This window comes from Muntiacus reevesi, chromosome 1, assembly GCF_963930625.1.
Source record: "Muntiacus reevesi chromosome 1, mMunRee1.1, whole genome shotgun sequence".
Lineage (NCBI taxonomy): Eukaryota > Metazoa > Chordata > Mammalia > Artiodactyla > Cervidae > Muntiacus > Muntiacus reevesi.
The window spans coordinates 157,122,789-157,149,145 of NC_089249.1; the positions used below are offsets into that span (position 1 = coordinate 157,122,789).

At 55.4% G+C, this 26,357-nt stretch overlaps 1 protein-coding gene across 1 annotated transcript in view; it reads left to right on the forward strand.

Annotated features, from left to right (window-relative positions):
• TRABD2B (TraB domain containing 2B) overlaps nucleotides 1-22,270 on the forward strand; it is a 218,882-nt gene extending 196,612 nt beyond the window's left edge. Inside the window, exons 5-7 of the mRNA XM_065913430.1 lie at nucleotides 3,759-3,849; nucleotides 7,642-7,911; nucleotides 16,960-22,270. Coding sequence (XP_065769502.1) covers nucleotides 3,759-3,849; nucleotides 7,642-7,911; nucleotides 16,960-17,176 — 578 coding nt within the window. The 3' untranslated portion in view covers nucleotides 17,177-22,270. The remainder of the gene's footprint in view (nucleotides 1-3,758; nucleotides 3,850-7,641; nucleotides 7,912-16,959) is intronic.
• The last annotated feature ends 4,087 nt before the right edge of the window (nucleotides 22,271-26,357 follow it).

Here is a 26,357-nt window from a genome sequence, read left to right on the forward strand (position 1 = left end):
TGGTGAAAAGAGTGAACTGGAGAAGTGGGTAGGATGCTACATGCAGTGATTCAGGCAGAAGGTGGTGGTGACCTGGGCCAGGGTCGAGCACGGTTCAGAGGGAAAATTTGGGGAACTCTGGTAACTGATGGGATGGGATGATAGAAAAGGAAGAGCGAAGATGGGTCCATCTGGCAAGGGTAACTGAGCTCAGCTGAGACACACCCAGGCGGGGAGGGTGAGGCTCTGGGGGATGTTGGGTGGGAGATGCTCAGGAGGCCACTGGACAGATGGGTCTGGGATAGGACAGCGGGTCCTGAATAGCAGCTGTGGTCAGTGACAGTTCAGTGACCAAACTGTGGTCACTGAAACCATGTGAATGGATGGATTCCCATTCCCTGGACTGTGAATAGAGCGAGAAGAAAAGAAGGCCATGGACGGGGTTCACAGGGGCACCCACATTTATCAGGCAAGGGAAAGAGGAACCCACTAAGAGGACAGAGAGGGAGCAGTGAGAGCTATGGAGAAAACAGGACAGAACAGTGCTGTGGTGCCCTGTGACTCTAGGCCTCAAAGAAGGCGAGGGAGGGAGTAGCAAGGGGAACCTGGGGTCAGAGTGAGGGCTTCCGCTCCACAGTCCTGGGGCAGGAACCCCAAAGGAGCGAGGTCTCCTGCAGGAGCTGCCGCTTGCAGAGGGCAGGCACCCCCCGCCCTGGAGGGAAGGAGATGAAGGCCCGTGTGGCTTACAGGAATTTGAAAAAAAAATTCATTGCTGATTGCTTTCTACTTCTCGAAGTATCTGAAGTCTTCTGTTTGGGGTCTTACCATTCACAGTAAGGGTCTGGAACTCCTGAGGCTGAGGGAGCAGACAGGATGCAGACCAGACACTGAAATGTTGCCAGGCAGTGCTAAGAACCCAGCCAGTGTCCTGTCAGGCTTGGGCCCCTCTGAATGCCCCCTCCGCCAGCTCCAGGAATGCTCCTTTCAGAGCGGCCACACAGCCATCTGCTTCAATGCAGCCTGGGGTACCCTGTTTTCCCTGTGGCTCTTGACGTCTTCTCTGTGGACCACTGCTGAGCCCAGAGGCCCCTGTCTTTAAACGGGTCTCCATGGACACAGGGAAGGAATGGCCTTTGCTGCCAGGAATGCATTCCAAGAGCTGCGGGTAGGGAGTTCCTGAAGCCTATGCTCTGGAGGCTGCCACACCCGGTGCCCCTCCAGCCTGATCACGCTCAGGGGCAGGCAAGGGTGGGTCAACTCACCAGGACTCACCAGACCCCAGCCCAGGGCTGGATCAGTCCCTTGATCAAAGGTGCACGCTGGGTTTTTCCAAAGGATGGTCACTCCTCCTGCCTCTTAGGACTTTATTATAGCCTCCCTGAGAAGGCAGCCACAGGGATCCACGCCCATCTGACATATAGGGAAACTGAGGCAGGTGGCAACTGATTGCTTGGGATCACGTATGCGAGACTCACAGCCTTGGCAGAATCCACCGTCTCTAACACTGGGTCAGATAAGCCTCACTGACCTCCTCTTTGCACTTGCCCTTACCCCTGCCTGGAACATCCTACCGCTGTCCCACTCTCATCTTCAGTAGCTGACTCTGATCCCATCCCTCAGCTAGCAATGCCTCCTCCAGGAAGTCTCCCCTGCCCCCAGGTTGAATTAGAGGCCTCCTGGGCACCCTCACCACCTCCTGTGCTTCCCTTAGCATCATGCATACTCCGGATCAAAAGACCTTGATTCTCAAGACTGTGAGTGCTTTGAACAGGTCCCTACCTGTTCACCACCATCCACCTCTGGATATGCACTCAGTGTTTGTCAGATAAACACAATGAACAGGCAGAGAAAAGGAGGGAGGGAGAGCATAATTTCCTAAGGGTCTCTGGAGTCAAACAAACGCCGTCCCCGTGAACGTGGTAGCCAGGGGAGCCTGTGGTACATCCCGGTCCCTCCCTGTCCACAGAGGCACCAAGAGTGCCCGGGTGCCCAGGGCCCCAGAGTGAGTGTGGGGGGGTTCCATCAAAGACTCTTGCTCCCAGACCTGTGGTTCACAGGGACCCAGAGGTGGGATGTCAGGGACTGTGGCAGGTCACCAAGAGGGAGACTGTTAGGTGGGGGACTTGCTGGGGCATTGTGAAGCCAGCCCAGAGGTGTATAGGCCTGGCTGGCAGGGATGCCCCCAGGTTCACCGTCCCACTCCCCCATCCAGCTACTGTGCAGTTCCAAACTCCCTGCCTCCGTCCCCCAACAGCCTGTCAACCTCCTGTGCTTGCTCCCTAGATCTCCCTGGGGCTGTCAACATGCTGACCTCCCAGCTTCCCACCTATCACCATCCATCACAGGCAATTAGAGTGATAGTACAAGAATTTCCCCTCAGGTTCTGGGGTGAATGGTGAGCAGGAGAGGAGCGAAGTGCCCACGGGTGTGGGGCTGCAGGCAGGACTCGGGCCGGGAGGGTACAGGGCCCACCACCACTCTGCCTACGTTGAACAGTGGGGAGACTGAGGTCCAGCATGGAGGAGGGGCCGGCCTGGGAGCCAACTCCCAGCAGGGACTGCCCTCTCGAGGAGTCTCCCTAACTGGAACCTGGGAGAGCCTCCACTGTATTCCCAGATCTCAAACCTGCATCCCGTCCGAGGGACAAACCTGGTCTCATCTGGGGCAGTGGATCAAATGATTCACTTCTGTGTTTTCAGTGTCTGTCCCGGCGCTGGTCACAGCAAGTGTGACATAAAAGTCTGTTGGATGAATGGTTAGTGGGTAGAGAGTGAGATGGAGACCAGCCCCCTCCCCTTCCAACACACATGAGTGCATGCTAAGTCGCCTCAGTCATGTCTGACTCTTTGAGACCTTATGGACCATAGCCCTCCGGTTTCCTCTGTCCTTAGAATTCTCCAGGTGAGAATACTGGAGTGGGTTGCCATGCCTTCCTCAAGGGAATCTTTCTGACCCAGGGGTTGAACCCGTGTCTCTCCTGTCTCCTGCACTGGGAGGTGGATTCCTTACCACTAGTGCCGCCTGGGAAGCCTGTCTCCCAACACACAGGATCCTACTGCTTTCTCCTTCCCCAGAATCTTACATTTCAGTGAGCCTTCAGGGACCACCCCAGGGCCTGGGTCATAGTGTGTGGTCCATAAATACTGGGTAGATAGTGAACAAATGAATCTTCAGTCTTAGATGCAGACAATGTGTAGTAAGCATGTGTGGGGCAGTGGCCACGTGGTCCCTGCCAGTCTAGTGAGGAGACAGACATGTACACACAGAACCCTGCCTCCGTTTTCCTGCTAGGGAGGGAGACTTGAGTTGCTGGTGGAACTGACAAAGATGAGCCATAAACCCGCTGGACCTTGAGGCCTGTTGGAGGAGGTTTTCTCAGAGCTGATCCTTGTGTGACTCCTGGAAGCTGTCCCTGCCTGGACAGTCCACGGCGGGGGTCAGCTCAGTGGTATGGAGGACAGTGATGCAACAGGAAACACGGTGTGCCTCTACTGAATGCCAACCAGTGCTCCTGGAGTCCTTACAACAACCCTCGAGGCTGCTAGTACGATCGTTACCACTTTACAGATGGGAAAACTGAGGCACGGGGCGATACAATTGATGAGAGACAGCCAGGGTTTGGATCCAGGCAGGGTGGCACTGGCCCATCTTCCAGCTACATCACACTGCCTTTCAGGGAGTCTGGCCCTTGACTTTGGCCTAGGTCGTCGGCCTGAGGCTCTCTCCAATCACCAGTGACCTGGTATGTGGCTGAGCCCACTTCGTCTCTTGTGTTTCAGGTCACTTTCTGGGGAACAACACAGTCATCGATGTCCTTCGGCAGGCAGGGCTGGAGGTGGAGCACACGCCCGCGGGGCAGACCATCCATAGGTAAGCAGCCGGGGCCTCTGGGGGCGGGGGACTGGCTGGCCCACTGCTGCTGGTCCACAGGCCATGCCTGACCACATGCTGCACGGAGGGTTTTACCCTGCCTTCCTACTTAGGCCTGCAGGGCAGAGTCATGATGAAGCCTTGGGGGCCTCCTAGGGACCGGCCTTCACCAGGTACCCAAGAGTAGGGGCTAGGCTGGAGGTGGGGAGACCGGGAAGGAGGCTAGTGTGTAATCCTGGCAGGAGGTCAGGACAGCGGGGAAGAGTGGAGGTGGGAATGGGCGGAGCAGTAAGTTTTGAGAGATGTTCAAGATTTAGGTGACTCAGACGGTAAAGCATCTGCCTACAATGCGGGAGACCCGGGTTCAATCCCTGGGTCGGGAAGATCTCCTGGAGAAGGAAATGGCAACCCACTCCAGTATTCTTGTCTGGAAAATCCCATGGACGGAGGAGCCTGGTAGGCTACAGTCCATGGGGTCGCAAAGAGTCGGACACGACTGAGCGACTTCACTTTCTTTTCTTTCTTTCTTTCAAGATTTAGAGGCTGGTGATGGGTGGGGTACAGGGACTCTGTAGGACTTCTGGGCTGCTGCCTAGAAGACCTGGTGGATGCCCTGGCCTTGAATCGAGATGGCGCCATAGTGACAACATGCAGTGGCCAGGCCTCTTCCCCGAGTCTCAGCCCCATGCAAACCTTGTCTTCACCTCCTCCTCTGACTACACCTGCCTGTTGCTGTCTCTTGGCCTGGTCTCTCACCCCTGACTTTCCTGCCAGGGTATACTCACTGAGCCCAAAGAGCCAGACAGAGGCCATCCTCTCTTCCTGTGGGGGTTTTCTGTCTCCCTCTAAGCTGGAAGCTGACTACGGGAAGAGGCCAGCTGGGTTTACCTGTGGTCCACAGTGCTGGCACCAGGCTGGGCACAGAGAGGTTGTCAGCGCATGCTGGGCGGCCCTGGAAGACAATGACAGAATCCCAAACCAGGCCAACCTGAGCAGGAGCCTTCCTCACAGCAATGGCCGGAGCGATTTAGGCCCTTGTCTGTGATGCACCCAGAGTCCAAAAGAAGCTTGAATAGTCATGTGTGCATGCCTCCTAAGTTGCTTCAGCCGTGTCCGACTCTCTGCGACCCCATGGACTGTAGCCTGCCAGGCTCCTCTGTCCATGGGATTCTCCAGGCAAGAATACTGGAGTGGGTTGCCATGCCCTCCTCCAGGGACTCTTCCCAACCTAAGGATCGAACCCACATCTCTTCCATCTCCTGCACTGGCAGTTAGGTTCTTTACCACTCGTGCCACCTGGGAAGCCTTGAATAATCATTGCTAATGTTTATTGACTACTCACTGTGTACTGAGTTCTAAGTGCTTTTAGCTTATCAAATCCTAATGAGAAACCCATGAGGCAGGAACGATGAGTATCCCCACCTTAAAATTGAGGCACCTGAGGCCCAGAGAGGTGAAGCCACTTTCAGAAGGACACAGAGCTGCTTTCGATGGGAGTCCGGCTCTAGGGCCTTCCTGAGGTATTCACCACAGCCCGTACTCCCTCAAGGTCTTGGGGTGGGGCTCAGGAGTGGGAGGTACTCGGAAATGACTGTGGCCTTGCTCTTCACTCTGCAAAGATGGGCCTGGAGCCTGGAACATCTGGTCTCCAAGCTTCAGGCCAATGCCCTCCTGTCTCCATGGCACTTCTGGAGAAACTTACAAACCTTGGACTCCTCCCCCTTCTATCTTCTGAGTCAGCCTGACCAGATTGCTTCCTGACTATTTGAGCCCAGCACAAATCAGTCTGTACTGGGCCAAGGGTAGGCATGTGCTTGAAGGGTAAGGAACCCAAGGTAGCCTCAGGGACAAGGCCTTCCTCAAGCTCCCCCTCCCCACAGGCCCTAAGGACCTTCGCCTTAAAGCTCATTGTGTCTGTCCCAACAGGGCAAGGGGTGCAGGCAGCTGAGCAATGCTGCCTCAGCTCCTATTCATCTCAGAGCCCAGGCAGTAGTGGGGGGATGCCCCCATGGACCCTGGCCCGCTCTTAGCCTGAGTCTCGGCTGAAATCCTGAGGGTGGGGTGAGGGGGCGGGGATGCCGAGGAGGCCCCAACAATAAAAGCCATCATCGACCACAGGTGCTTCCTGGATCCATCTTTTTGTCTGCCTGTTTTGAATTATCTCCCCAGCAGCTGCGGCATCTCCTGGACCCTGGGAATCTGGGGTTGCCGTGGGGGCTGGGGGAGGATAGGCTGAGCTGATGGCCTTCTGTCCTTCAAGGAGAGAGAAATCCCTCACCCCTTTCATGCATGCGGGAATGGAGTCGGGGGACAGACTCCCTTGGGCGCCACCTCGCCTTTACAATTCTTGGGACCATGCCCAACATTCCCCACGGTCAGATGTCCCCAGCAGGAATTCCATGTGAAAGAATAAAAGGGAGAGGAGTGGAGGGTGTTTCCAGGCTGAAGGGTGTCTGTGCACCACTGTATGGAATATGGATTCCACTTACACGCTTCACTGCCCGTCGGCGCCTGCTGCGGCCAGCTCCATTCCCTTGTGGGAGACACTAAAGAGAGGCCGGATCTGTGCCAGGCACTGTGTTAAGACCTCATCTCTCTCATCCTCGTGACAACCCTATGAAGTGAGTGGTACTAACTCCCGCTTATAGCCAACAGCTGCTTGTGTCCCTGCCCTTAGCCACACAGCCTGGAAGGTGCAGAGCCGGGGAGTGAACCCACGTTAAGAGCTCAGGACAGCTTGAACTCTAACCCGCTCTAAGCTGTCCTGCCTCCCCTGAAAAGGTGCTCAGGAGACACGTGTTAGACATGTTAGACGCGTGTTAGACGCATGTTGACACAGCAACAATGTTAATATTTCATATTTAAGGATGTTAATTACTAGAATGTTTCAGCTGCTGTTTGCCAGGCACCATTTCTGAGTGCTTTGCCTTTGTTAACACAAAATCATTGTGATGCGGCTCTGAGGCCCTGGCTGTAATATCCCCATTTTCCGGAGCAGGAGACTGAGATGCAGCACACTACAGTTAGGTAACTCGCCTCAAGCCCCTCAGCCAGAGCTTGTTGAATGAACAAGACCGTGACCAAGATCAGATACGGAACCAGATGCCCACTCAGAGCTCATTCCTACTAATCTGGGCTCAAATGTCACCAATAGGGACCACACTGTCCTCCCTGCCCTCCCCATGGCCCATGCTGTCCCTCCTGACTCTGCTTTATTTTTCTCCTCAGCAATTATCACCATCTGACATCTCATGCACGTCTTCCTCTCTGTCTCCCGCTTTGAAATATTAGCGCTAAGAAGGCAGGACCTTTGCCTATCTTGGTCACTACTGACACTCACTACCTGGAAAGTTCCTGGTGCAGGACAGATTCTTAATAAATATTTATTGAATCAATATTGGGCTTCCCTTGTGGCTCAGCTGGTAAAGAATCTGCCTGCAATGCCGGAGACCTGGGTTTGATCCCTGGGTTGGGAAGATCCCCTGGAGAAGGAAAAGGCTACCCACTCCAGGACTCTGGCCTGGAGAATTCCATGGACTATATAGTCCATGGGGTTGCAAAGAGTCGGACACGACTGAGCAACTTTCACTTTCACACACTGAGTCAATAAATGAGAGAAGGAATCAAAGCTCTCTCTCTTAACACCAGGCAATGGTTTTCCCGGGTGACTCTCAGTGGGGCACCCTGGCACCTTCTCCTGCCATGACAACCCGTCCACTGAATTGCGTGCCCTGTCACACATGAATGACAGGCTCCAATGCGCGTGCCTCACCTGCCATTGCCCCTTTCCAGCCCTGTCGCCGGGAGCCCCGCACCTCCACCCGAGGGGACCTCGGCAAGCCCCACGCCAGTGACCCCAGCTGCTGCCGTGCCTGCGGCCCCCTCGGCGCCCCCCACCGCCCCGCCAGAGGAGGAGGACCCAGCGCTGTCCCCACACCTGCTGCTCCCCGACAGCCTCAGCCAGCTGGAGGAGTTTGGGCGGCAGAAGAAGTGGCACAAGAGGCAGAATAAACACCAGCGCCCGCGGCAGTTCAATGACCTCTGGGTGCGCATCGAGGGCAGGTGAGCTGGGAGAGCAGGTCTGCTGGGAGCTGGGTCTCTCTCTCTCCAGCCTGCCTCAGACCCACCCAGGGTCAAACATGCTCTGTTATCCACAAGTCCGGCTCTAAGGAAGCGGGGCAGGTGGGTGCTAGATCGCAACAGTCTTGTCCCCTGTTCATCCTGCAGGGTTTGTGGAGCATGCTCACACCTGACTTTTCAGTTTCCCACAGTTAAAGGTGAGCAAATAGAAGCTCCCTTCAGGTGTAGTGGACAAACCTCTGCTTTGCCCTTAGCTTTCCTGGAGGCACCTGGGGTGCACAGCAGACCCCATTTGTCCCATGGGCCAGAAGGGGAAAGTAGGAGAAAATGGAACAGGCTGGTTACATCAGAAGGCTGTGAGCTCTCTAGACCTGGATGGTCTGAGCAGCCAACACCTCTGCAGTGGGTCAGAGAGATGGCAGGTGATGGCTGTGGGCTCCTTCTCAGGAGGGGCTGAGGGCTTTGTGGTAACTTTGTTCAGGATTGGCGGGTGCTGCAATCGTCCTGCTGTACTGATTCTTCTCTGTCCTCTGCCATGTCTCCCTGCACCACTCCCTTGGCCTGTCTGTCCTCACAGCTCCTGCTGTAACCAAGACACTGCCTTCCAACCTCCACCAGCAGGCTCAGTACTGAGTGGTCTCCCTAGATTCCACTTTGGGGCAGAAATCTCCACATCTGGTGAACAGTGTCACCAGAGCAGGCAGGATGTCCCAGGGAGTGACCGCCGGGGAGAGTCCTGCCCACTGCGGTAGCCCAGCACTGGTGCCCAGCTCCTGGCCCTTGGAGGCTCAGAGTCTCCACCTGGACCCTAAAGATCATTATCTGGGGTTTTCCTCAGCATCCCTAGATAGAGTCTCCATGGGTTCTTGTTAAATGATATCCCAGGCCCCATCGTGGACCTGATATATGGGGACATGCTGCATTGGGACCGGGAAAGCTGCTTGTTGAACGTGTGCTAGAGTCTTCTGAGCAACTTTGGGAAATGTGGATCCAACTCTGAGTTTACCGATGGTGAACCAAGGCCTGGGGTGGGGGCTTGTCCAGGGTCGCACAGGAATTCCCTTCGAGATCCTCCCTCAGCCAGGTCCCTGAGTCACAGACAAAAAGCTGACATAGTCCAGTCCACAGCCTTAGTGTGCGCCCGGTGCAATGTCTTAAAGAGCCTTCCAGCCAGCGAGAGTCAAGCCCATTGCTCATTTGGGCCTCCATTGGCTTCAGAGCGCCTGCCTTGGGTTACTGGGAAACACGCTTCTTCAGGGGTCCCACGGGCCCGCCCTGCCCAAGGCGGGGTCACTGCTGTAGCTATATTGGTCTCGACACGTTTGGCTCCTGTGCCCAGCATGGTCTGCCTCCTTCAAAGCAGGAACAAGGACACAGCGTTACCAAGAGCCGCTCCTCAGCCCTGGGGAGGGCTCGCAGGCCACCAGGGAGAGGCTGGCAGCCCATGAAACCCCCCAGTCAGGCCATTCACCCAGGGCCCTGATCAACCTGCCAGGTGACCAGACGCGGCCAGCAGTGGGTCTGGCCCTTGGGGTGACAGCAGGGAGGCTGGGCTGTCAACGCCAGCCACAGACCCCCAGCTCCTAACCACGTCTGAAAGGTAAATTTCAGCAAATGACTCCAAACGGTTTCCTTTTCACAAAATGTCTCTCTGGAATACAGAGCCTGGTTTCAGGAGAAGAAAACAGCTTTTTCTTTGACTAGAGGGATCCCTTCTCAGTCCCAATAGATAAGCTGTGGTTGGATAACTTTCTTCCATCTGGTTGGATTAGAGAAGGAGAGTTCTACCAACCGGCAGCCTGTTTGTTGCAAGTTTCTCTGCGTCACAGGGAAGCCAGCTCTGAGGTCCCCAAGAACCTAATGCAAGGGCCCCACTTCCGTCACTCCCAGGCCTCACCCCACTCATCCTCGTAGAGTTCCCAAGTTTCCCATTTTCCAAGAGGGAGCAGAGGAGAGCTCTCTGGAGGGGACTGGAGTCCATTGCAGCCCTCCTGACAATACTGTTTTCCTTAGAGCGTTCATTTCATTCAGGGTTTTCTCAATTGACTTCCCCCTCTGCCTGCAATGCAGGTTCGATCCCTGGGTTGGGAAGATTCCCCTGGAGGAGGGCATGGAAACCCACTCCAGTCTTGCCTGGAGAATTCCACAGATAGAGGAGCCTGGCGGGCTACAGTCCATGGGGTCGCACAGTCAGACACGACTGAGCACGAAACAGTTGTCAACCCCGCTGGCTCCATCCTCTGCCCTCCATTCCCTCTCCCTGACCTCATCTTCCACCCATGATCCTGAAGCGGGGTCCTCCCGGGTCTCCGGCCCCCAGTCACGCCCCAGCACAGCGCCCTCCTCAGTCTGAGATTCTCAGTGCTTTCCCTCGCTGCCCCACCCCTCACCGGGTACACTCGGATGCAGAGCTTTTGCCCTCCTCCTATGGGACCCCTGGGGCCCTGTCCTGGCTGAGCTGTGCGCTGACCCCCAGCGGACTGTGCATGGCCCACCCCACCTTTGTCCTTGCTTCTCCCTCTGAGGGGGGCTGGGTATGAGTGGACATTTGCTGAACTCCGGGAGCTCCAGCCGCTTACATCCATCACGATCCCCAGTCCTGTCAAGAGTCCCGGAAGTCAGCTTTGCTTGACTAAAGAGGAAACTGAGACTCAGTGAGGTCAGGTAACTTGCCCAAGACCGTGTGTCAAATCAGGTTGTTGTTGTTAAGTCGCTCAGTCATGTCCAACTCTTTGCAACCCCATGGACTGCAGCACGCCAGGCTTCCCTGTCCTTCTCCATCTCCCGGAGTTTGCTCAAACTGATGTCCATTGGGTCGGTGATGCCATCCAACCATCTGGTTCTCTGTCATCCCCTTCTCCTCCTGCCTTCAATCTTTCCCAGCATCAGGGTCTTTTTTAATTAAGTAGACTCTTCGTATCAAGTGGCCAAAGTATTGGAGCTTCAGCTTCAGTCCTTCCAGTGAATATTCAGGATTCAAGTCAGGTAGGGAGTCAGCAGCTGCAGCCAGGTCTGTCAGATGCTGAGAGTCACAATCGTCCAGCGCTGTGCAGACGCCCCTCCTGTCCTCGCCTGGCAAGCGTCCCCCTCCTCCTCCCCTTCCTCCCCACATCGTGTTCCCGGTGCTTCCCCCTGCACCCGGCTCCCACAGCCCCCTCCTCACCCCACCTGCACCGACCGTGGGTGCCCCTGTTCTGGCATGCTCTCACACAGACAGCAGTTCCTCACTTGCGTCTGGGCTGGGAGGCCCTGGGGACCAGAGCTGGGTTGGACTTCGAGTCACCAGAGACCTCGCGGAGCGTTTGTTGACTGCATGCATGAGTCAGAGAAGCAGCGAGAGAGTGGGGAGGGGGCCGAAGAGCCCGACAGGACGCCACCTGGAGCAGGCTGGCCTCCCCTCACCCCTCATTACCCCAGATGTAAACACGCCGAAGGAAGTTTAGAGAAGCGGCAGCCCGTGGCAGGATGATTTATGGGGACCCAAGGAAGAGGTGGGGCATACGTCCGCAGATGGCTGAGCAGCCATGGTGGAGCGCTGTCAGGGAACCCCCTGCGTCTGATAGCCGGGTGGCGGGGCAGCAGGGCAGTGGCACGACCAGCAGGGGGGCAGGTCAGAGCAGAGTCGATTCCCACGCAGGCTCTGTGCGGGCCACCGCCCCGGTCGGTCAGATCTGGGACAGTCCTCGGTCTCTCCTTTTGCACAGTTAGTGCCTTGGCTGTCCTCTGTAGGTCACACCGGCTCTGCTGTTCCCCAGTCCACTGCTGGGCTGCTGGGGGTGTGTGTGTGCTTGGACGTTGGCGGCGGGAGGGGAGTGCGAGTTGGATAAATGAGGGAGCAGGGTGCTGGGACAGGCATGAGGGAGCAGGTGCAGGAGAGAGAGCACTTCCCGAGCTCTGGGCACGGCCGGACGCCAAGCACAGAGGTGGGCGCTCTATGTGGTGGACACAGAACTGTGTGGGTGCCACCACACAGGGGCGGGGGTGCTGGACTCACAAAAGCAGGGGTCATTAGCCTCCTGGGCCTCGGTTTCCCCCCAAGGTTTGAGCAGTTGGCCCAAGGCCCCGCAGAGGAGGAGAGAACCATGTCCTCTCGCCCTGGGCCCCTGGGAGAGCTCTGCACACTTCCCGCTGGCCTGCCGGCCTGCCCTGAGGTTCTCCAGCTCAGCTTTCTCACAGCACAACCAGGCTGTCTCCCGGGACTAGACAGGGTGCTCAGCGTGTCTTCATGACGCCAGGACCCCATCTGATCAGAGAATAAGATCGCTCAGTGGATGGGAGCACAGATGAATTTGGGCAGCATCCCCAGCCCCTCCTTGTCCTTGCTCTGAGGCTTAGGGTAGAAAGATGGTGCTTGTAAAGTGGTGAGCTGGCATCAGGCTGCTGGTGACACTCAGGAACAGCTGTCCCCCTGTTTGTGGCTGACTCTCAAGAGTCGAGTCTAGGGTGCCACTCTCCCCGTCCCCCAGCAGGAAACGGCTCCTGGGCTGTCAGCGCAGCTCAGGCTTAAATGAGCCTCTGGGTGAGCAGCACGCAGTTAAACAAGAACCTGATGGCCACACGCAGGGTGCCCAGCCCACGTCCAGCACTGGTGGGGACTAGAGCAGGAAGAGCCTTGGGCCATGGCCAGGCAGGGGCCGCTCCCAGCTACGGTGCAGCTGAAAGAGCCCTGGAGCCACGGCCGTCTGCCTGTGCCTGGCAGGGAATCCAGCCAGTGAGGGGAGGAAGGTCGGGGACCCTGAGGGGCAAAGTGACCCAGGGAAGCTGAGAGGAAATGAAGGCAGTCCTGACAGAGAAGACCATGTGGCCAACGGCCTGGAGGCTGGTGTGGGCCTTAGGTATCAGGACAGGGAGCTGTGGGCATACCAGTCACTTTAGATCTCTGCCTGTATCTGCCCGGTCTGCCCAGATGGTTCCAGCCTGACCACATCGCGAGGGCCACGCCAAGCCAGCAGAGCCACCCATCAGCCAGGCCCTCGTGCCTCCAGTTCCATCTCCATTTGGTCTCCTTGGAGCCCTCTGTGGAGCCCACAAGTTTGTACTGCAAGAAAGCCACAGCCCCAAGACTCCCCAGACCCAGTCCTGGGTGGTTCTTAGGGACCCTCTAGTGCCAGGATGGGGGTCCTACTCCAGGAAGCCCCGCAGTGGGGCCTCAGGGAAGACAGCTGCCCCATCTCAGCCACCAGCCCTGCGTTCCTGTGCATTATACCTTCAGCTTCTGCCTGTGATCCCACTTCTGGCTTCTGCTGCTCAAAAACACTTTAGAGCCAAGGGTCTGTTTCTGCTCCTTCATTGTACCCAGGGAAACTGAAGCCTCGAGGGCAGGACTTGCCCAAAGTCATCCAGGGAACAGGGACCTCGAGCTCTTGTCCTCACCCAGGCGGAGGGCCCTTGGCCACACCAGGGTCCCTGTCAGCTCCGAGCACACCCAGCCCTTGGAGCCAGCCGTCCGCAGAGCCTGGGAACACTCGGGGTGTTTGGTTTGGCTTCGAGGCCGCTTTGCCATGAGACGATTTTCCCCAGCATAGGCCTGGGGCAGGGCTGGGATCTGGACTGGGGCCTGGGCTTTGTGAGCAGAGGGGGCCCAAGAAGTGGGGGCATCTGGAGAGGATTTCTGTCCACCGCAACAACCTCCCCCCCAGCAACCTCACTCCATTTCCCTGGGACTCCTTCCAAACATAGAAAACCCCTACTCAGGCTCCAAGGGGGAGCTTGCATCTTTGGTTTTCAAAGTGTGAAAGCAAATGCCTTTGGGCACGTTGTGAGACATAGCTTTCAAGATCTCTACTTGGCTTCCTTCTTCCAGGGGGGCTGGCTGCAGCCAGCCTTGGTTCCTATTCTGGGCATCCCAGGTGGCAGCCCAGACTCCCTTCTGAGGCCAGCCTTCCTGGCTGCTTGAGGTGAAAAGATAGGGCAGCAGCTGGAAGGGACTTTTTCTTAGAAAAGAAAGTGAGGGAGGGGGCTGTGGTAGTGGCCCTGCTGGGTATGGGCAAGATCCCCTCCCAGGGCTGAGACCACAGGGGGCGTCCTCTCTGACCCTGGCAAGCCTCCACCCGCAGGTGTGTGAGGTCTCGATAGGAAGCACCACGCTTCACTCCCGGGCTCTCCATCTCCGCAGTTAGGGATGGTACCTCAGTCCACCTGAGGCTGGGGAGGCAGACAGCCCATTGCACATCTTCAGGGTCAGTTTCCCCATCTTGGAAGTGGGAATAATGAGATGACACGTGTATAGCATTGAGCACAGAGTCTGCCAGCATCCAGGAAGTGTTCCATACATGGAGGACGCTATTAGTGAGAGAGATGAAGACACAGACGTAATAATCATGCTAAAAACAGCCAATGCCAGTCCCAGTGCACCAGGCATTGTTTTGTACATGATGCCTCCTGTACAAAACCCACTCAAGCCTCATGTGCAGAAATAGGTCCCAATGGCAGTGTGGATAGTGAGGAATATGAAAGGCTTCACAGGAGCTTCAACTCTTCCAGGGGTCTTGGGGCTTGGAGGACATGTCAAAGAGATCTCCAGGTGAGGGGACATTGAATCAGGCCTACAAAGGTAAGTCAGAAAATGGCAGTGACATTAGATGTGACTGGGGAGGGTAGTGTTCCTGAGAGAGCCCGGGAAGGTGAGGTCAGCCCACACCAAATCATGTGAGAGGTCTCAGGTGCTCTGAAGGCTGGCACGGGGTGGGAGGCAGGACAGGCCAGACTTGGCAGGGGGCGGGGGGGTCATAAGGAGCATTCAGAGCTGTCTGCCCCCCCTTTCTTGTGCCACTCACATAGTCTCTGCCCAGAAACACCTTCCTGCCATCCATGGTGCGTAACAAGCATTTGCACCCTCCTCTCCTGATTAGTTCTCTGGGAATTTCTAAAGATAGAGGAATACACAGGTCACAACTGTAGAGTCCAGGGTGAAGAACCTCATGCAAAGATGTGGTGGGTTCCTGCGGCCACAGCATGACTGGGAGTAGGGCAGAGACGGAGGGTCAGGGCAGAGAGTGACAAGCCCCTTCTCTGCCGAGTACACGCAGACACTGATCAGAGGTCCCGGTCCATGTACAGGCAAGGCTGTGCTTGTAACCCCTGGGCTCCTCTGCCCACCCCCCACCCCCCACCGGGGCTAAGCCAGGGTGGGTGAGAGGGTCCGGCTGGGACAGAGATGAGGCTGAGCTGCAGCAGTGATGGTTACAGGGCTCACCATAGTGATGTGGCCAGTGGTTGGGGTCTCATGCCCGGCACGTGAGAACACAGCCAAGATGGCCCAGGGACTCCTGGCTGACCTGGGGCGTGAGCAGACCATCAGAGAGAGGGGGTAAGCGCTGGAGAGCAGGCAGTGTTCTGCAGGGAGGAGGCTTCCTGTTCTGCAGACAGCCAGAGAGGGGCAGGCTCCCTGCCGAGCTGTCAGCTGCTGGTGAGCACCCACCGGGTGCCCAGTTCAGATCCCGTCCCTGCTGTGTGTCCTGGAGCGAGTTATGAACGCTTATCCTCTTTATGACTCTGTTTCTTCACAAGTAAAATGGGATAATGGTCTTGCCTGCTTCATAGTGCTGTCTTGAGGATTAGCAGTGTCCTACTGAGGCTGGGAAAGATTGAGGGCAGGACGAAAAGAGGGCATCAGAGGATGAGATGGCTGGATGGCATCACTGATGCAATGGACATGAACTTGGGCAAACTTCGGGAGATGGTGAGGGGCAGGGAGGCCTGGTGTGCTGCAGTCCATGGGGTGGCAAAGAGTCGGACATGACCAGGTGACTGAACAACAAGGGCAGCGTGCTGGCACAACTGCAGGGCCCTTAGTTTATAAGTGCTCTTCTCACCCCTGGAGATGCCCTCAGCCATAAGCAAGCTGGTCTCGCTGCCTTCACAGTGTCACCTCTTCCGCAAGGCCGTCCTGGCTCCACGCTGGGCTGGGGCCTCTCTGCGTGTCCCCGGCCTTTCCCTCCCAGCCTTGACCTTCTGGAGTGATGGGACTTGTCAGATCCTCCACCTGCGTGTCCATCTGCCTTCCACTGCCTGGGGCTGCACAGGGCAGGGGTAGGTCCATCAGCTGTGGGGTCCAGTCCTTTCCTTCATCTGGAGCCTCTCCCCCTTGGACTCTCTTTGTTATGCCTCCATCCTTGTCCTGTGTCTTCCCTGGTCCCTGCCTTGCCCTCTGCCCCTCTCTTTGTTCATCATTTCCTATCTCCCCGGGACCTGAGCCCATAACCTGGTCCTAGCCCCCGCCCTCCCCTCCACTTCGCAATGCCACCAAGTGCTGGCCTTGGCCCACCAATTCCTTCTGTACTTCACCTCTTTTTATTTCTGTCTCACTCTCTTGTCTCTGTCCTTCCATGTCTCTTTCCCATGGGCTCTCTTGAGCCAAGAACCTCACCCGTGACCTCCCAAACTGGCTTCTATTTTGATCAGTTCATGAGGGATCACCTTCACCAACACTCGCTGTGATTGTGCAGAGTGAGGTCACCAGGACTTCTGCCCCCAGAGGCGCCACCCCACTCCCTCTCCGAGCTGGCCTTGTGGAGCCTCAATTTTCTCATCTGGAGAAAGGGGGCTGCCGAGACCCAATGAGCATTTGTTTTGAGGACCAGAGATACTGCTGGTAGTAAAGCGCAGAGTCCCAGTAGGTGCTCAGTTAACAGTGGCCGTGATGATGAAGGTGAGATGGTGCGGCTGTTTGTGTATTTTGTTTTCTATTTACTTTAGACTGGGGAGGGGAGGGCAGCAGGAAGCCGGGGGGCCCTGCGTACCTAGGTGTGAGGGCTGCCTGCTGCAGTGTGACCCCAGATGGGTCTCCCCCAAAACACTTCACTGCTTTCTGCCCGGGACTCAGTTCTCTTGAGTGGTCACACTTGAGGCTGACTGTGTGGCTCTGGGCTGCTCACTTTCCGTGTCTGAGCCCTTTGTTTCCTTCTACATTTTATGAGTAAAGAAAAACCAGATTCAACAAAAAGTTGGATCTGAACCCTAAGATCACAGCCCAGGACAAGGCTCCTGCGCGGCCGTTCCACATTCCATGTATATCTCTCCCTCCAACAGCACAGCCTCACCACCCCCACAGCCCTTGCAGACCACGCACAGCTCCGGGACCGCCAAGCCCCCCTTCCAGCTCTCCGACCCACTCCAGCAGCAGGAAGAGCCAAGACCCGCCAGCAGCTCAGCGCCCGGCCGCTCCCCGTCCGCCCTGGGCCTGCTCCCCGCCATTGCTGCCAGCATAGTAGCCTCCTTCCTGCTGCAGGCCCTCAGACCCTCCTGACCTCGGCCGCATGCCTGCCCGGTGCAGAGAAAGAAGCCAGAGAAACCAACGGGAAGGTCTGCATCCGCACCCACTGCCCCGCCACCCTCCAGGGGTGCTCGACACCTCTCGGGCAGTCCAGACGGGATCCGTTAAAACACTAGAGCTTTATTGTACCTGACTTACATCTTCTTTTTTGTAGAAGGATCTTAATTTCCCATAGTGCTATGGGGCTCTTTTGTAAAATATGTGTCCATATTAAAACAGAAAAATGTATTTATTCTACTGATAAAACTATTTTTATGTGGCCAATGTTAATAACTAGCCCCATCGCCAACCCAGGAGGTGTACCCAGGTTGCCAGGACAACTGCGACCTTGCAGGGACCGTGGCTTTGAGCTGGCTTGCTCCTGGATCAGTGGAGTCCTCCAGCGTGCGGGTTTGGCTTCTCCCGCCGTGGGGTCCTCAGAGGGAGAGGCAGGCAGACAGGCCTAGCTTTTGTGAAACTGGACTTGGGAGCCAGAGATGTGAACGCTGACGGTCCTTCCTTCCCCTGGATGCATCCTGGGGCTGGGAAGGTACTTTAGGAAAGAGAATGCTGCTATTTTGAAAACCCTGAGTGTCTGTGAACTGGCCCTCCAGAACTCTTGGTAAGTGTTCCGACCAAAGCACTGGGGTGGGGCAAGGGCTGTTGGTGCTGAGGGAGGTGGTCCCCCCAGCCCCAAGGTACAGATGGTTAAACTCACCAAAGAGGAGAAGGTGGCTGCCCAGGGTCACAAAGCAAGTGGGAGATCCGGGGTGTGAGTCTAGACCCCTCTGTTCTGGCTGGTATCGTCAATCCATCTCGGCTTACAGGAGAGGCTGTTGAAGTCATGACCAAATGCAGTGAGCTGAGCCAAAGGATAGGAGTAGGCATAGAAGGGCAGTTTTAGAGACAGGGCCTCTAGAAATTCCATAATAATGATACTTGTAATGAGAGCTGCCATTAGTTCAAAGTCTGCAGTGTGGCAGGCATTTTGCACACTCACTTTATCACGGATCTTCACGCCAGTTCTGTGAGATGTGCTTGTCCCCATTTCACAGATGAGGAAACTGAGCCCCTGTACGAGATAAAGGGACTTGTTCAATGTCACCCAGCCAGCACCTGGCCCTAGATCAGTGTGATTCAAAAGTAACGCGGTCTCTTGGACCATAGTCTGTCAGGTTCTCTTTGCAGAGGAAAGTTCCAAGGGAGGCAGATCTCACCCAAATGGGCCAGCACACACTTCTTACTGCAGCCAAAGAGACCGCTTGGCTACAGTCATCCCGTTGGTCCCTCCAGCCAAAGGGCTCTGGCAGCAGGCTCTGCCACGTGTCCCATGCCCCAACTTGTCTTATCCTGGAGCCAATGAGAGGCTTTCCTGCCAAATCAGAGAGGCTGGAGGATAGTTGTGATGGGCCTGAAGAGACAGAGAACCAAATGGGGGCAGGCGGATCACCAAGACTCAGAGAAACTGACTGGCTCCTCTTTCCCCAAGGTGATAGCCAAGACAGAGGGCCCAGGTTGGCTGCGTCCCAACCCTGAACCCTCACGGGGTTGGCAGCTCGTTAGTTACAGAGTCCTGGAACGCAAGAGCAGAAAGGGCCCCTCATTTGACAGAAAAGAACAGTGAGAAGTTAAGGCCCAGAGAGGCGAGGTACTTTCCCAAGGCTGCACAACCGGGGGGGTCTACTGACCCCCAGCTAGCTCAGTGCTCCTCAGCGATGCCACACCATGGGCTTCCCTAGCAGGCCTGGTAGTGTCTGATTAGCATCAGTGCCTTTGTGCCCAGCTTGGCAGCTGCCTCCCTTCTGAGACAGTAGGATTCTGGGCAACCCATTGGATGGTCAGAAGTCCCGGGGCATCTTGGCAGGCAGCTGAATTCTCTTCTGTTCTGACCCAGATGAATATGTTTGAACTTGAGACCTGGCAGGAGCCCTGAGTTCTGCTTCACAGGGTCCAGCCAGCCCCGTGGGTACCACACTGTAAACTGAACTTGACCCCGGCCAAGGCTGGAGTCCGTTTATCCTCGGCAGAAATGTGACTTCCTATTCCTGAGCCGGAAGGGGCTTAGCTGACTTTTAAAGCAGGCTCAGAAGGCCTGTTGGACATCAAATAGATGGCGCGGAGTGCTATTTGGATGAGATAAGTGTAAAGGAATTAGAAACACAGAAGCCAGATTTCGCTCTGTTCAGGGCAGAGTGTGGCATGAGATGTATTGAGATGGAGCCCGAGGTTAATTAAAGATGAAGCATTTGGTAAACAGTCCAAGCACCTGACCACATGCCCAGATCTGTGCCAGGCATGGGGCCAAAGAGGTAAATTAATGCAGTGTGTGATTATCAAACACACACAGTGCCAGGCTCTGTGCTGGGGCCAAATTTGGCTGCCTTTCTTGGCCTAGAGGAGTTCATCATCAAGAGGCAACAAGCAGCCCAATCCCAGGCTCTTAGAAGGAACTTTACAGCTCATTCTGTCCAGGCCCCTGACCACAGGCAGGTCCCCCAGATCCCTCCTCTGAGCAGGTTGGGAGATCCCAAGCTCTCCCTCCACCAAGTACTCAAGTGTTTAAAGAAAGCCACATGGGCAGCAGACGGATGGGCCACCTGATCAGGTAGACAGGTGCTGACGGGACAGCCAGAGCCAGTGTGAGTTAGACATCTGCAGCCCACATCCACTGGTCCGTGAGGAACCACCCACTGGCCAGGATTTGAAACTTACATCCCTCAAGTCTCCCCAAGCAGTAGAGAACTTACTGACTTACACCCCCAAAGACCAGAGGCATATGGACAGAAATCTGCACAGCTGGGGCGTTTGAATTCTCTCTTCCTGGGCCAGGGAACCATCATTCCGTCCGCGGTCACTCACGTCCTTTGGAATAATCCGCCCACCACTGCTGAGATTTTTTTTTCCGGTATATGATATGTGCCTCTTCTCACAAAATGCCCCTGTTGCTCTAAGAGCATTGTTAAGATCCTAAGTCCCTGGCTTAGGACTATTACCTTTGACCTTGAGGCAGGCAGAGGAGATCAAGGACTGAGAGCCAGCATGTTCCTGGTGGCCCTGGGTCCTGTCCCCCAGAACAGCTGGCTGAATGACCAAGAGGCTTTCTAGATCAGATCAGCATAGCCCTGTCTCCTGATCTCCCTCCAGGCTGTTCTGAGCACCAGCAATCCTGTGAAGGCAGGGACCAGGAAGGTGTAGGAATCAAGCTGCAGGAAGCTCCAAAGAGCCACCAAGGGCCCCACCAGCTCTGAGAGTCAAAGATCTGGAGTCTATGAAGCGTAGCCAGACTGAAGCATATTTATCCTTCCCAGGACAGACAAGCTGTTTCACACATGCTGTTTCTCAGGCCTGGAAATGCCTTTCTTTTACCCCTAACTGGTCATCCTTTGAGGATCAACTCAGATAGCACGTCCTCCAGGAAACCCTCTGCACTGACTGTGTCTCTGCTCTCCTATCATGCTGTGAGCTCCTCAGTGGCCACGGTCTTGTGAATTCATCTCTGTATCCTCACTGGACACAAAAATGGCTCCCAAGAGTTGTGTAGAGAAGGACAGAGTAAGAAAGGAGTGAAGGAAGGAAAGAAGAGAGCCAGACCTTACTTCTGCTGCTGGAAGGGTCTCCGCAAAGCCAAAGCTGTCGTAAGATGGCAGGTGTCCCTAGAAGTGGTGAGTTTCCTGTCAGGAGTGGTGTGTGAGCTGGGGCAGTAGGCCCACTGGCTGGAGATGTGGTAGGAGAGTTGACGTCTTGGCAAGGCAGTGGGGTAGGGTCCCTCCTGGCTCTTTAATACTCAGTTTCTTTGAACATTGTTATTTTTCCAAAAATTCATCTAAGCAGCCAAAAAAATCACCCGGGCTGGCTCTCTAAACCAGTAAGTTTCAGAAATCAGTCCAGCCTCACTCCCCCCACCCTCCACCCCCATTCTTCAACAGCCCAGCTGGGCCCGATGCAAATTGGCAGGCTTGCCTGCTGCCCTGGGGCAGGGGGACTTCTGGGCTGTGGGGCAAGGCTGAACCGGAACCCAGGCCCCTGCTCCCAAAACTCCTTCCCTCCCTGCACCGCCCCCCCAACACTGGAGGGTGGGGGGGGGGGGGCCTGAGAACCGACTGAGCCTCGCCTGGCCCTTTCCCAGGAGCATCAGCACACCCTAAGCTCTCCCTCACGTGTGTGTGCTCAGTCGTGTCCGACTCTCTGCAACCTTTTGGACTGTGGCCTGCCAGCTCCCTCTGTCCATGAGATTTTCCAAGCAGGAATACTGGAGTGGGTTGCCATTCCCTCCTCCAGGGGATCTTCCTGACCCAGAGATCAAACCCATGTTTCCTGCATCACTGGCAGACTCTACCAATGAGCCACTGGGGAAGCCTCTCAGCTCTCCCTGTCCTTTCTCCAAGTGTAGGCTTTTCCTTGCCAGAGATAGCCTAGATACTCCTTCACTTTGCTTAGTGACCTTGGGCAAGTCCCTGCCCCTCTCTGAGCCTTGACCTCCTTATCTGTCAAATGGAGACTTTGTTTCCTGCTTGGGGAATGCCACGTGCAATCTTGGGGCTCCACAAAGGTGAAGCATCCCCCCTCCCCAGCCCAGGGCTTGGCTTTCCTCCCAGCACCTGAGGACTGCCATGGGATCAGGAGTATGTGGCAGGCAAGGAAGGTGACAGAGGAGCGCGCCTTGAAGGGCCCCTCCATCCCAAATCCCACTGCGGGAAAGTAGACTTTGAATAAGACTCTCAGTCTAAGAAGTTTCTGGGGGGGCTCTCAGCCATCTTGGACCCCCAGTGGCTGGGGCGGCAGGGGCTGACTCTTGGTCAAGGGATGTTCTAGCCCAGAGCAAGGGAAGCCAGAGCCCTTGTGCAATTCCTGGGCCTCAAAGAGATTGCAGGACACCCCGGCCCTGGCCCGACTCTCACCGTGTGACACAGCTTCAGATCTTAATGTATTGGAAAGGTATTCCAGATGTTGTGCTTTTAATCACCTCTTCCTCTCACTCTGTGAATTATCCTGAAGAGTTCTTTAAGAATATAATAGAAGACAAAGAAAGATGCTATTAATGTTATTTTGCCAAAAATATTTTTGTAGCATAATATATTAATAAAAGATATGATGACTTCAATGTGATGGTGTCTCTGCATGCCGATGGCTCCCCCTCCTCCTGCAGGGGACCGTGTGGGGAGTCACCTTTGCTCAGAGGCTCAGGACCTGAGGCGGTGGTGCAGAGCTCCTGGCATGGGCCCATTTTCCATGTAAAAATGCAGGCAGGTTCTGGGAGGGTGTTTGGGCAGGTATCCAGTGGCTTGAGAGGACCCACCAAGTGGGGTCCGCGGAGCCTCTCCAGCCTTGTTCATCTGAACAATCAACCTGGAACCTGGCTTCACCCCTGGGGCCCCCTCTCTCACTTCTCACTCTTCGGCACCTACTGATTCAACTTCACTAACACTCCCACCTTTCTCCCTCCTTCAGCTCCACTCCAGTCCAGGTGTCCTCACTCTCCCCTGCCAACTAGGGCTGTGTGCTCTCTGGCCCATTCTCCGCCCACCAACCCCACAACCCCGGCAGCCAAAGTGAGCTCTATAAACCACAACCCTGGCTTTTTCAAATTCATCCACGTCTTTACTGTTCAGAGGTCACACAAGGCGCTCTGATAACTTCAGCCTGCCCGTGTCCCCAGCATGAAATTCACATCTTGCCCATTCCTCTCCTGGTTTCTAGCACTGCAGGGTTGCCGGTCGTCTCCATGTTTCTTGAACTCACCCTACTCATCTCCATCCTCTGCCTTTGCACACACTTTCCCCCGGTGCTCCTTGTCTTTCTGCATCCCTACCCCTCATTCATCGCTCTTGTACATCCTGCACAACCCAGCTCCAGCGGTATCTGCTCCACAAGGCTTCCCTTAATCCTCAAGCCGTCCTTCGGTCCCCACAGCACCCCATTTGCCATGCACCCGGGTTGTGCAGAAATGACCTGCATGTGGCTGTCCTTTCCCTTGACCTCCTGAGGCCAGCACCGTGGTTGATCATCTCTGTATTGTCAAGGAACAGGATCTGACATCTAGTGAGTGCTCATGGAAGAATAACACAGTCAGTGAAGGAGGGGAGGAAGAAGAATGGGAGGGAAGACTTCAGGTAAATGATAGAGCTTTTATATCATATATTACAGTGTTAGCTGGATAGGATCTGCACAAGGTGACCATGCTATAAGGATCCACCAGGGAAGAGGCGTGGCCCCTGGGACGCAGTGGCAGAGGGGGCAGGTCACCACGAGGTTTGGCGTGGGCAAAGTTTCTAGTTTTGAAATCCCAGAACCTTCACCAGAGCCAATTCATTGACCATAGTTAATGAGTCTTTACTGGCTCCTATGAAGAATAATGTGAACTGCACTTGGGCGACCCGCCCCCGAGACAAAGGTGACAATGCAACTGCAAGCAAATGCTTATTGAGCATCTATTATGATCAGAGAGTGTTCCAAGCATTTCTGTCTAAATTATTTTGTTCTCACAACTCTTCTTCCTTATCTCTATTTTATAGATGAAATAACTGAGAGAGAGAGAGAGTTAAGTAACTTGTTCACAATCACACAGCTTATAAATGCTGGAGCCAGGATTGCAACCCAAGTAGTTAAGCTCCAGGACTGTTTTCTTAACCTTTACTCAAGCTCTGCTGTGCTGGCTACAGCCTGTGAGGTGAGCAAGGAGGCAGTGCCTCCCCCATTTCACAGGGCAGTGGGTGAGGTTAGGTCCCATCTGAGGCCTAATGCCTCTTCTGTGTCCTGGAGCCAGCCCAGACCTCTCTCCCACCCACTGACTCTGGACAGAGCTCCGGATAGGAAGCCTCCTGCTCCCCACCCACCCCCTTCCCCACCGAGATGGTCTTTAGAGTTGGCATCAATAGTGTAAAGATCGCAGCTGTAGCCTGTGACCGTGTGTTCTCTGCCCCTCGAGCTGTGGTTGTACTCAGGAAAGGAAGCCATCCGTCTACCTGCCTAGACACTCAGTGGGAAAGTGAGCCCTTGTCCTTCCTTGGGGGATGTGGTCTTCAGTTCAAGAAGCTATGGCCCAGGAATGGGGTCTCAGACACTATGGAAAGAGTGACCAAGGGAATCAGGGACTCGTCAGAGCCCCTGACACCTTGCTCTCCACATGGCAGCAGGTGGCAAGAGGGGAGACCCAGTGTTTATACCTGGTACACTCACGTGTTTGCACCTCCTTTCCTGGGAGCCTTGCCCACCTCTCCTGCCCTGAGCTCTGGACAGGCTCCTGTTGACATGCTTTTCCCGGGAGAAACCAGATGCTCCTTCTGATAATAGATCATTAGATTCGGAAGAACCCCATCTCAGCCCCACCTCTCTGTAGAGTGACCCAGATAAGAGGCTTTCTCCATACAGCTACAAAGATCAGAGCTGGGTCCAGGGAGGAAACTACAGGGAGTTGGGGAAGCTTCCCAGAACCAGGACACAATGCTGAGGAGGTAGAGGGTCCTCTGCCTCTGGGAGGTGTGTGCGAGGGGACGGGAAGTCTCCATGGAGAAGTGATCCCCACCCCAGGATAAAGGCTGGCTAGTTGGCCATTCCTAGCTCCCTCCGACTCTGACTCTTCTTTTTGATCTGTCCCCCTCTGGGCCCTCTCCATCTTTCTATGTCCCCCGAGGCCCCTCCTTCCTGGCCCTGAGCATCGAGGGCCCTGAGGCCAACCCTGCAGCAGCGCAGTGTCCCTGTGGTACATGGACCCTGAATCGGGGACGCAGGCCCTGTGCTGCAGGCCCTGCTGCTGCCAGCACTATGGCCGCGGGCAAGCTCCGCCCCTCTCTGGACCTGCCTCCTTATTTACATGAAAGCAGGTGGAGCCGATTGTAGTCACTAAGATTCCTTTGAGAAATAGCAACCTCCGTTTTCATGTGGAGATATTCCTCTGTGGCTGCCTGAGGTAGGAAGGAGGTGGAGGAAAAATGATCTTTATGACCAGGGGAGCAATGCTGTCATACTGCTTCTGAAATGAATGGCAAGAGGAGGAGGAAAGAGGAATGATGAGCTGGGAAGACAGAGAAACGGAGGGAAGTAGGCACAGTACCTCCTAGGCAGAGAGAAAACCTGCAGATAGCAGTCATTTCCTGGCTGCAGCAAGAACCCCAACTCCATCTGCTCTGCCGATCCCAAGTATAGCCTCCATTGCTTGTGACGATTTGGGATGAGGGGACCCCGGAGGGGCTTTTCACTGCCAGTTGACATGGAGTGAAGCAGAGGTGATGAGGTCAAACAACAGGGAGCTGGAAGCCAGGAGGACCACCGACCTGAGTATGAGCTCTAGGGAATCCACTGACTCTGGGAGTCAGCCATGGAGCCGGTGTCCAGGACGATCTTAATCAGGGACGTTGGAGCCAGAATGCTCTGGCCGTGTCTGGGTTATGAGTGGACACAAATCACAAGCTTAGACCTGCCCACCTTGGGCTCCCATGAGTTGAGGGTTTGGGGAGCTGTCCAGGAATCAGCCTCCCCTCTCCCTACCTCATCGTTACACACACACATACACCCCGAACTGCTGCAGCAGAGGTAGCACCCTGGACTGGCTGATTCCTGGCAGGGCTGGGAGGTGTGAGAAGAGTTGGGGGCCTCCATCTGCAACTCGCTGCAGCCAGAAAGCCAGGCAAACCAGGCCAGCCACTGTTAAACGGCACCATAAAAAGAAATTATTTTTCAGAAAATATTCATAAAACCCTGTTTTATGCCAGTTCTGGGCTTGCAAACCAGTTCCTACGCTTTCTCTCTTTGTATTTTTCATTTCTTCTTCCCTGATCAGTCACAAAAAAAGAATGATAAAATTTCCAACCTGGAGACACAAGTCCCCAGGCAAGGACTGGAGAGTCACAGGCTTCCCAGATGATCCCTCTCTAGTTCTCACCTGCCTCCTGTTCCCCGAGACTCAGGAAGCGTGGAAAGAGGACGGAGCAGGATGATAATACGGAGAGAGGAGAGGAACACAGGAGGAGACAGGCAGACAAGAGAGAAAACTGTACAGAAGAAGGAGTGAGGATCCAGGAGTGAGGGATCAGCAGAGAGAGAGACAGAAACAAAGAGGGAGAAACAGATGAAGAGTGATGGAGAGCGATGAAGAGGAGAAGGAAAAAGTAGTCAGAAGAGGCTTCGGTGGAGAGAAAGAAAAACGACGGTGAGAGAGGATCCAGGGGGAGGGACCAGC